This window comes from Humulus lupulus, chromosome 2, assembly GCF_963169125.1.
Source record: "Humulus lupulus chromosome 2, drHumLupu1.1, whole genome shotgun sequence".
Taxonomy (NCBI): Eukaryota; Viridiplantae; Streptophyta; class Magnoliopsida; order Rosales; family Cannabaceae; genus Humulus; species Humulus lupulus.
Window position 1 is genome coordinate 209532208 of NC_084794.1, and position 11906 is coordinate 209544113.

General features: G+C 39.2%; 1 protein-coding gene across 1 annotated transcript; it reads left to right on the forward strand.

Moving 5' to 3' along the window:
• Window positions 1-5271: 5271 nt before the first annotated feature.
• On the forward strand, window positions 5272-6027 carry LOC133815130 (uncharacterized). The gene has a single exon (XM_062248008.1). It carries the CDS (start codon window positions 5272-5274, stop codon window positions 6025-6027), a length of 756 nt encoding a protein of 251 aa, XP_062103992.1.
• Window positions 6028-11906: the final 5879 nt, after the last annotated feature.

Consider the following 11906-nt stretch of genomic DNA (forward strand, 5'->3'; position numbering starts at 1 on the left):
TTTGCAAAACTTGTAAAAATTAAAAAGGGATGTTTACTGATAATACTTGTGCAGGTGTTCTCCATTCCAATAGCGTGGAACGAGATCTCCATTTAAGCGTGCAAGTTTGTAGGTGCCTGGATGAAGGACGTCTTCAACTTGGTAAGGTCCTTCCCAATTAGGTTCGTGCACTCCAGTGGTAGGGTCGCGGGTATTTAAGAAAACTCGTCGTAGCACCAAATCTCCAATGTTGAATTTTCTTTCTTTAACTTTGGAGTTAATGTACCGGGAAACTTTTTGCTTGTATGCAGCAACTCGGAGTTGAGATTTCTCTCATATTTCATCGATTGAGTCTAGGTACTCCATCATTAGCTGGCTGTTCTGATCCTGGTCGTAAGTGAAACGCCGATGTGAGGGGGGATCTAACTCAACTAGCAACATAGCCTCATACCCATAGGCTAAGGAAAATGGAGTATGTCCAGTCACTGTTCGGTGAGACGTTCTATACGACTAGAGGACTTCAGGCCGCTGTTCTGGCCATGCTCCTTTAGCTTCTTCAAGTCTTTTCTTTAGGGTGTCCTTAAGAGTCTTGTTTACGACTTCGACCTGCCCGTTTACTTGGGGGTGTGCCACTGAAGAAAAGCTTTTAATAACTCCATGCCTCTCGCTAAAATCGGTGAATAAGTCGCTGTCGAATTGGGTCCCGTTGTCTGAAACTATCTTCCTGGGCAAAACATATCTGCATACAATGTTCTTGATGACGAAATCAAGAACTTTCTTGGTCGTGATGGTTGCGAGTGGTTCAGCTTCGGCCCATTTGGTGAAGTAATCAACTGCCACAACTATGTACTTTACTCCGCCTTTCCCTGTAGGCAGGGATCCAATCAAATCTATCCCCCATACCGCAAAAGGCCACGGGCTCTGCATCTGCTTTAGTTCGTTTGGAGCTGCTCGTGGAATCTTGGAGAACCTTTGACATTTATCACATCTTCGTACATACTCCATCGAATCCTCGTTCATTGTTGGCCAGAAGTAGCCTTGCCTTAGAATCTTTTTTGCCAAACTCTGCCCCCCAGCGTGATCTCCGCAGAAGCCTTCATGCACCTCCTTCATGAGCTTCTTAGCCTTTTCTGGTGTAACGCACCTGAGTAGTGGCATCGAGTATCCTCTTCGGTACATAGCACCATCGACCAGTATGTACCTAGCAGCCCGTCTTTGTAGAGTTCTGGCTTTGTTCCTATCTGTTGGCAGCGCACCATTTGTCAGATACTCCAAGTAAGGCGCCATCCATGTATCCTCCATTCGAATCTCCATACTGGACTCAGTTGCTTGTATGCTCGGCTTACTCAGTCTTTTAACTGGCACAATGTTCAAAGTGTCGGCATCCTTTGCGCTCGCAAGTTTGGCTAAGGCGTCCGAGTTTGAATTCTGATCTCGCGGGATCTGCTGGAGGGTGTACTTCGTGAACTAGGCTAGCAGGTCCTTTGTTTTATTTATGTAGGCTACCATTTTCAAACCTCGCGCTTGATATTCTCCTAGGACCTGATTCACCACCAGCTGTGAATCACTGTAGATATCAAGCATCTTTATGCTTATATCCTTTGCCATTCTCAATCCAGCGAGGAGTGCTTCGTATTCCGCTTCATTGTTTGATGTAGTGAAGTCGAACCTGATGGCTTGAGAGAAATATATGGATTGGAAAATGGACTTGAATTATTGAATTCCCCTATATTATTCATCCTGAACAAATTGCGGACAGATTGCTGCAATAATATTCTAGCAAAAATCCCATGTTAACAAGAATTCATTTAAACACTCATAAAACTTTGCCAAATTGTTTGATGCAGTGAAGTCAAACCTGATCCGTGCAGTTTTTAATTTCAGTATTTCCATTTTCTTTTAATATTTTGCTTAGCCTATAAACAGCCCACTTGATTTTTAATTTCTTCAAATTGTTTAGTAATTATTTTGCTTATTTTTTCTAAATTGCAATCCCTGTGGAGACGATTTACTTATCATTATATTACTTGTGTGATTACGTGCACTTACTTATTTAAAATCAAATATTAAATTGATCACCACATATATGTGTGTTGCACGATCTGAGACAGTCCTAGGGAGATGTTAGCCAGAAAGTCACAACGGGGTCGAAAATTCGACTCGGGGTGAGTCAAGGGGTATTTTAGGCATGAGACGTGTTATGGAAATAAATATTTGGCGATGTATTTGAAGATAGAATGTTTAGGAGGGAATGTTGGGGAAAATTACCATTTCGCCCCCGGGGACGTTTTCGGCACCCCGAGCCTTTGAGATAACCTTAGAAACTTAAGTTAATAAAAAAAAACTAAGGAAGCTTTTAGAAAAATTAGAAATCGACCCAAGCTTCTTCTCTTCTCTCTTTTTATTTTCTCTAAGTCATACCAAGGGAAGCTTTGGTGGAAACTAATCTAAACTAAGGAATTGGGCTGGGAAATCTTGGGAGCTAGAATCTTGAAACTTAAGGACCTAATTCAGAGACTTAACTCAGCTCAAGGTAAGCTTTAATCTTAGTAAATTATACTGGTTTTAAGAATAAATTCTAGAGTATTACATGTGTGTGGAGTGAAGAATTGACTTGGAGTTTTATGAGGTTTTGATCTTGAATTCTTGTTGGGTTTTGTTGCTAAGTTCATGGTATAACTTCTGTGATAATTAGTTTGGGTTGTCGGGTTGATTTTGCAGTTAATTGGATCGGTTTTCGTGGAAAAAATGGAGGATTTTTCTAGGTTCGAAGGGTCGGGCCGCGGCATTGTTCTTGTTGAGTCGCGATCCTCTGAAGCATTTTGGTCGCTAGGAAGGAGGGCGGGCCGCGGCATGCCCTTGCTTGAGTCGCGGTGCGCCTGCCCTATTTTGGGGTTGCTCTCTGGTTGGGGGTGGGCCGCGACTCTTAGTGCATTTTTGGGCTTTTAAGAGGTTTTAGGCTTGGGAATTCAAAGGTTAAGGCTCGGGATGGATTTTATCACCCGGATTGATAGAATTCAATGTCCCGGAGACTAGAATTTTGGCCCAAAGTTATTTAGTGGATTACAACTTGATGGATGGATATTGTTGGTGTGTTGTGACTAGGTTTTCAGTGAAGCTCAGACTAGGGGACTGTGCTCGGGACATCAGTGCTTGGGAAAGCTCGGGACACAGGTAAGAAAACTACTGTACCCGTAGAGCTTGTGTTGTAGGGCACGACCCTATATGATTGTGTAGCAGGGCGTAGCCCCTTTGATTGAGTTTATTCATGCTTAAGTATATGTTTAATTATGCTATGTGTGCATATATGTGAATGATCGGCAAGACCAGGGAACGGTGAGGGCCGAGAACGGCGAAGGCAGAGTGCGGCAGAGCCGAGGATGGCAAGGGGCCGAGAGCAGCGTTTAGCACGCGGAGTACGAGTTGCCAGGGCGAGACCCTAAAGGATTCCTGGGATATCCTCATGGTGTGGACCGCGAACCCAGGGCCTGGTAAAGCGCCTAGGACGGCATGGACGTATGTGATTAGCCTGGTGATGGATTGTTTATATGTTAAGTGTGTAATATGCATATGTTATTTGCTTGTGAGGGTTTTCTTGCTGGGCTTCGGCTCACGGGTGCTCTGTGGTACAGGTAAGGGCAGGGGGAAGTCGACCAACCATGAGTACGGAGAGCGTGAAGCGGTGCGTACATGTTTGGTCTGCCTGGCTGCCACAGCCAGGGGTATTTTGGGAGATGATTGTACTAGACATAGATTTTGTCGTTTAGCCGACTCTGGTTATATTTTTTAGTAGTAAATATTTCTATTAAGTATTTTGGGATCCCAAATGTTAAACGCTTTATGTTTTTCAGTAAATGGAACTATTTTCAAAGTTTATGACTCTATTTATGGTTTAATTACACTTTTGTCTTAAAACCTCGCTTAGCGAGTTAAATGCATGTTTTAAACTCACTTAGTAACGACTCTAAGGAAGTAGGGCGTTAAAAGGTTGGGAAAAAGCTTTGTCATTCTTAAGCTTTATAAAATACTTGGGAAGTGAGGTTTAGTGTATTTCGATTTTGAAGTTAGACCAATCCATAAGGTCAACTAAGGTATTCCTATTCTTTAAGTCCAATTCTTTAAACTACTTTAGTTTTTCTATACTTCTTTTTATTCAAATCCTAACTTTTGATATTGGTTTTTGATCAGGTTCTTGAAACTAAAAGATCTTTCTTGGTAAGTTTCTTCTTGAAGTTTTAGTTTCCACATTTATTCTTTACTCTTTAGAAATACTCACCATTCTTATTGTTGGTTTTAGGAGTGTTCCAAGTCCTGCATTTGTTCTCAAATATCTCGGTTTTGGTAAGGAAAATAGCAGAGTTATTATATGCTTATATGTTATGATTATGCTATAATATGTTATGTTATGATATGTTATTATATGTTATGATATATATGTTTTTGGGGCTTATAGTTGCTTAAATAGCAAACCCCAATGCTTTTATGTTTCTTGGGGCTTATAGTTGCTTAGCTAGTAAACCCCAATGTTTACCATGTACATGGGTTAGAATTTTGATATATGTTTTATAGTATATGTTTTTGTTATAGTCGTATGTTTATGTTTTATATTATATGTGTTAGTAGATTTTCCTTGCTGGGCATTAGGCTCACTCCTTTTTCTTTTAGTATGATGCAGGAAACTAGATACGGAGGCAGGAGGATTCTTGGTGGCTTGACTTGTGTATTGAGGACAAATGGATTCTTGGTGGCTTGACTTGTGTATTGAGGATCAAGGATGACATTATTTTTAGTTTTTAAAATTATGTTTCTAAGTTAGAAATAGAATCTAAAGAATAATAAATATATAAATAATAATCACCTCACTAAGTTTTTTCCTTCTCTTGCAGCTTGCGCTGTGGCCATGGCAAGGAGGGGGAGGAAGCGAATCTTGGTGAAGAAAACAAATACTCCAATTAGGGAAAAAGGAGAGGGGGTTAGGAAGAAGGGCCCGACTTCATCTGATGTGGGGAAAAAGTCGAAATCTATGGATGAACTGCTGGGTATAGAGGCAATGGATTTTTTTGATGATCAAGAAGAGGCCCATGAAAAAATTCTCACTCCTCGGGAGGCTGAAACAGAGTTGCAGAGATGTTCGAAAATTCATATGCAATTTTCTAAAATCATGTCGAGTGCGGCGATTTCCAAAGGTATTATTGGATCCTCTTCTTCATCGTCCCAATCTCATGCGAATCTAGCTGAGGTTAGGGTGGATTCATGGAGGTCTTTCCATAGTCAAGAATTAGTGGTGATCTTATGAAAATTGAGGAAGAAGATATCGAAGATGAGGTTAGTTTCCGGAATTCCTCAGTGGTGTGTTGGATTTTGGGGGCTAATGCACCAATTCAAGTCATGGAGGGTTTTTTCAGGCGCATTTGGAGGACCTTGGGGGTGGATAAAATTGGACTATTGAAGCATGGCCTCTTTATAGTGCGGTTTACCTTTATGGAGAGTAGAGACAAGGTGCTTACAGGTGGATATCATTTTTTTGACAAGAAACCTTTGATGCTTAAAGCTTGGGATCCTAATGTCTGCCTACAGAAGGATGATATTAGATCAATACCCATTTGGATCCAAGTTCATAATCTTGATCTAAAATACTGGGGTGCTCGATCCTTATTCAAGATTGTTGGGCAAATTGGCAAGCCAATCAGAGAAGATTTGGCCACGAAGAATAGAGATTGTTTGCAATTTGCCAGAGTGATGGGGGAGGTAAATGTGTCACAGGCTTTTCCATCATCCATTAGTTTTGTGAATGAAAAATCTGAAATGATTCGTCTGGATATTTTTTATGAATGGAAGCCTACTTTATGTTCAATATGTAAAGGGATGGGACACGAAAATACTAATTGTCGCAAGCAGCAGCAAAATTCGACTCATGTGACAGCAATATGGAAACCTAAGAATGATGTCTGGGTGTCTAAGGAACAAAGCAAGGAAAACAAGCCTGGACTGGGGATTTCAGAGAATCTGGGGCTGGGGAACACTAAGGATACTACCACAAAGGAATAGAGCATTGATAAAGAAGGTTTTTAGGTAGTTCATTCAGCTAGGAAACTAGTCCACAAGAAGGAGCATCCTATCAATATTGGCAATGATTTTGGAGTTCTTAAGGATGCTGCAGAAGAGTTATAATTTGGTCAGATTTTGTGTTAAATGAGTACTAATATAATGGGAGGGGGAGTGCCTCTAGTTTCCAATGGATAGAATTTTAACGTGGAATGTGAGGGGTATTAATAAGTTGCAGAAGCAACTAGAGGAGAAAATTTTTATCTGTAATAAGAAGATTGGCTTGGTTTGTTTGCTTGAAACTAAAATCAAGGTCCTAGAATAGGGCATCTTTACTTGAAACTGTTCCAGGGATGGTGTTTCAGATCTAATCTCGCTTGGCATCCTGATGGCCGGATTATTTTAACATGGAAACAGGAGGCTTTTGATGTTAATGCGTTATTGAGTTCAGATCAGTGTATTCACTGCTATGTTCAGCCGAAGAGGGTCAATGGGTTTTATGCTACTTTTATTTATGCTTTCAACAAGTCTAGTGAGAGGAGGAGTTTACGGGATAATTTGAGAAGTTTTAAAATGAGCTTGACTGGTTCTTGGATTATCATGGGAGATTTCAATGCAAATTTATTTGGAGAGGATTGAATTTCAGTGAGGGGTCACAAATCTGTCTGTCATGATTTCAAAGAGTGCCTGGACTTTTGTGAGCTTAGGGATGTCAAGTGCTCATGTAATTACTACACTTGGAATAACAAACAAAGTGGAGATGATAGGGTCTATGCAAAATTATACAGAGTATTGTCTAATTCGGAGTGGAATTCTCTTTTTCCTAATGTTGAAGTAGTGTTCTTACTAGAAGGAGTTTTTTATCATAGCCCAGCTCTTCTGTCAATTTATCCGGAGGTGAAGGGGGGAAAAAACCTTTTCGCTATTTTGATATGTGGTGTACTGCTCCTAGATATCAAGAGAAAATTTCTAGGCACTGGGCTCAAGAGGTTTCAGGCACCCCTATGTTTTCAGGTGGTTCAGAAACTTAAACTTTTGAAAAGAATGTTTAAAGATCTAAACAATGAGAACTTTGGGGATCTTCAGGCCAAAATCCCTTCAACAAGATCCCTTGAATATTTCGAAAATAGAGGAAGAGGTGGTTGCCTATGCTCAGTATAGAAAATGCCAGGATATCTATGGGGCTTTCTTGAAGCAAAAGGCTAAAGTTAACTGGATCAATGAGGGTGATGAAAACACTAAGCTTTTCCATCAAAGTTTTAAGCAAAGAAGGGCCTTCAATACGGTTTATTCCATTAAGGGCATGCATGGGAATTGTGTGGATTCTAAAGAGGGAGATAACGAGGCTTTTCTCTCTTTCTATAGATACCTCTTAGGTTCTCAAAGGTGTATTCGGACAAAGTTGTTGAAATCTGTAATTGGCATGGGACCTTTAGTTTCAAAGGAGCAACATCAATTTCTTCTCCAAGAGTATACTCCTGAAGCAGTCAAACGGGCAATTTTTTCTATTCCTAATCAGAAGGCTCTGGGTCCGGATGGCTATGGTAGTGGGTTCTATAAAACTAATTGGGATCTTATTGGAGCGGATGTTAGCAAGTCTGTTTTATCATTTCTCTATTCGGGTCAATTGCTCAAAGAGGTAAACAATACCTCAATCACCCTTATTCCGAAAACCAATTGCCCAGCAAATGTTAGTGATTTTCGTCCAATTTCTTGCTGTAATGTGCTGTATGAAGTAACCAAAAAACTTATTTGTGAGAGACTAAGAACTATTTTGCCAGATCTTATCGCTCAAAATCAGGGGGGGTTCATTCATGGGAGGTTTATTGCCCATAAAATCATGATTTTCCAGGATATTGTGAGACATTATAGGAGGAAAAATGTGAAGCCCAGCTGTATGATAAAATTGGTTCTGAAGAAAGCTTATGATACGGTAGATTGGGATTTTTTAGAGGAGATGCTTATGGGGTTAAATTTCCCAAGTAAATTTGTTAAGCTGATTATGACTTGTGTGCGTACCCCTCATTTTTCTTTACTGTTAGATGGCTCATTCCATGGTTTTTTTTAGGCTAAGAGGGGTTTAAGGCAGGGGGATCCCTTATCTCCTCTCCTTTTTGTTGTTTGTATGGAATATCTATCTAGAATCTTACCTAAGATTGCTTACAAGTCTGATTTTCACTTTCATTACAGATGCAAGGAGCTTAAATTAAATCACCTCTGCTTTGCAGATGATGCTATTTTGTTTTGTAGAGGTGATTATAAATCTATTGTGTTTCTCTTGCAAGGATTTAAACGATTTTCTGACACGACTAGTTTACAAGCTAATGTGACTAAATCAGAGATTTATTTCCATGGCATGAGTGACGAGGAAGTGAACCGTATCCTCTTGGTTTCGGGATTTACCAAAAGCCAACTGCCATTTCGTTATCTTGGGGTTTCGATTTGCTCGAAGAGAATTAGTTTGGATGAGTGTTCTATTTTTGTTGAAAGGATGATTCATCGAATTAGGATTTGGAGTTCGCGACATCTATCCTTTGCTGGTAGGCTTACTCTTGTTAATTCAGTCTTAGTGGCCATTCATTTGTATTGGGCTCAAACTATGATTCTGTCTAAGGCACTTCAGGACAGAATAAATCAAATTTGTAGAACTTTCCTTTGGCATGGTTCAGCTGATTACATTGGTCCTAGTTTAGTCTCTTGGACTATTGTTTGTAAAAGGAAGATTGAGGGAGGTCTGGGTTTAATGAATATTGTTTATTGGAATTATGCAGCTATCGGAAAACATGTGTGGCATATCTGAATAAACAAGGAAAACCTTTGGGTGAAATGGGTGCATTCGGTTTATCTACAGAATCAAGATTGGTGGGAGTATACAGCTCATAGTGATAGTAGCTGGTACTGGCGTCAAATCGTGAGGATTAAATAGAAAATTAAAGGTGTTGTTGCGAGGCAAAGGTTTGAGCAAAACTCATATTCCATACCTGACATATATAAAGCTTTATTAGATAACACACATCCTAGATTTGTTTATGCTGCTCTTTGGAGTAGATTAAGTCTCCCTAAGCGTAGAATTTTTACCTGGCTGTATCTTTTTCGGAGATTGAAGACTAAGGATCATCTGAGGGATTTTGGGCTGAACATTGACTGTTGCTGTAGCATTTGTGGTGTTGAGGAGGAAACTCATAATCATCTTTTCTTTGGCTGTTTTTTCAGTGATCGTTGTGTTCAAGTCCTGATGGGGTGGCTGGATATTAGGACAAGGTTTTGTACAGTTGAAGGAATTTTTAAATGGATAAAAAGATGCAAGGTAAGTCGTTAAAAGAAATTAGTGAGCTGGTCTTTACTTTCTAGTCTCATTTATCATATTTGGAGAGGTCGCAACTTAGCGTTTTGGGATGGTGTTGTTTGGTCTGTTCAATATATGATCAAAATGATTAAGTTGGTTTTTTATAATAGAATTCTTTATACGGGTTCTTTAGGAGTGAACAATGATGAGTTGATTTGGTTTCATAAGGTGTTTGATTTGTAATTAGTCTCTTGGGGTAGCTGTATACTCTCCGCTTGTATTCCTTGGTTTTTGCAATACAATTGACTTACTTACCAAAAAAAAAAATTATGTTTCTATGTATTTTCTGCATTTAGTTTTGAAAAAAAATTTATTTAGTTTAAAATTATATTTTATGTTTTAAACAATGGGTACCCATACCAAAATTCTATTTTTACTTTGTAATTTTCACAATATTATGTTGAAATTTTAATAAAGTTATTATTATTTCTTATGTATATGTTCTTCAAAGTAATAGCTATGTTTAGTAGTTCTAATGGTCCAAGGTCTTAGAATAGTTGGGTCATTACAGTTGGTATCAGAGCCACGGTCCATTTACATGAAATTCTCCTTGATACACACGCTCAAGCTCCGAATCTAACCGCCAATGTAAGTATTTATGTTTTAGTTGTTATGTTTCTATGTTTTAGCTAATGTTTTAGTCTTATGTTTTCAGTTAAGAATGGATGAAGATTTAACATATAACAATATCCAAGCCATTAAAGCCTTAAAAAGGATTAGAGAACCAAGATATACAGTAGGAATATTGGAAAGAATCACTCAGAGATTACTTTTATTCCATAATCAAATAGTTCACCTCCAAATAACTAAGCAAATAATGATGAGAGCTACGGAACAATATATTTTAGTAATTAGGCTTTTTAAAGATTTTCCTTTTATTGTTGCTGCTTTGGAAGAAATATGGGAGACAATAGATGTTGAAGATGAAATATAGTGGCGATGAGATGTTATTTTCTCATAATTAGGTTTACCTCTAAGATGGAATTCCAATTCACAAAAGAACAAAAGAGTAGAATCTTTACGAATCTTCCTCGAGGAATTTTTGAGGCTCACGAAAATGATGATTATGAAGAGATAGATGATAACATGTTAGATGAAGGATCTGATGTAGAAGATCCCGATTTTTAGAATAGATTAGTTTCTTTATTTATTTTATTTATTGTTTTTCCTTTATGATTGTACTTAGTGAAAATTGTTTTCCAAATTAATATCATTGTTATTTTGATGACATGTATGAGTTTGATTTTATTTGGCAATCATAATAAATAATGACCAAGTTCGGTGAGGGTTGATACAAATTAATGAACTAGTGTTATATATTGAGAGTTAGGGGGCCATTGTAGTGGGAGCAATTTTACTGATCCCAGCCCTCCCTCAGTATGGTTAACTTTGGAACAACGATGAGTTTCGAGCCTGAGAATTAAGTTATCTAGGATAATTAGAAACATACTTAGAAAATAATAAAGATGGCTTATTTTTCTAAGTTTAGAAACACACCCCAATTATAAAGAAGGCTTATATAATTCTTTTCATAAAAAGTCATAGTTAATAGGTCTGAGTTATGTTTGCTTAGATTAAATTTTTGCTTTAGAGCCTATTAAGGTAAGTTCTAACATGTTTTTCTCGACTGTTAGAACTCTGTTCAAGATGTCGCTCAGAAGATCAGCTCACAACAATGTCAATGTCTCCAACGCCGCTTCTGAGAGCAATGAAGCCCCTCCAGTTTGTAGAAGGGGAGTGCATGCTAATGCCAACCGAAATGCACCACCACTGGTTGACAACACTGCAGAAATTGCCAGGCTACGGCAACAAGTTGAGGAATTACTGATACAATAGCGACAACAGGCTCAGCCTCGGACTCAGCCTCAGTCGCAACCACAGCCTCAACATATGGCTCAAACACCCCATCAATTAGGTCCTTATGGGGGATGGCCAATGGTGAACTATGCGCCATACCCCGCTCAGCACATGGAGCCAGTTTATGAGTGGTTTTGTAAGCAACACGCTCCGAACTTTGAAGGGACAACAGACCCCTTCGAGGCAGAAGAATGGATCAGAAATGTGGAGCCAATCATAACGCACATGAATCTCAGCAACGTGGACCGCATATCTTGCGTTTCGTCTCTGCTTAAGAAGGATGCTAGAATATGGTGGGACCTAGTACAGCAAACTCACGATGTCGCCACCATGACTTGGACCCGATTTGTGGACCTGTTCCACAAAAAGTACTACAATTCGGCAGTCATCACTTCAAGGGTCGAGGAGTTCGCTGGTCTGAAGCAAGGAAGTTTATCAGTTGTAGAATATGCTCGGTATTTCGACCGATTAGCCAAGTTTGCACCAGAAATGGTTCCAACTGACTTTCTGAGGGTGACCAAGTTCGTTAGAGGACTTCAACCAAAGATTGAGCTAGGGGTTAAGCTAGAAAACATGGGAATACTACTTATGTCGATGTTATAGAAACGACAATAGAAGTGGAAAGGCTTCAGGCTAATGTTAGTAAAGAGGAGGCCAGTAAGCCTGAGCCTAAACAGCA

What these genes read in the sequence shown, in the direction of transcription:
- LOC133815130 (XM_062248008.1), top strand. Translation starts at nt 5,272, where the DNA reads ATGAAAATTGAGGAAGAAGATATCGAAGATGAGGTTAGTTTCCGGAAT.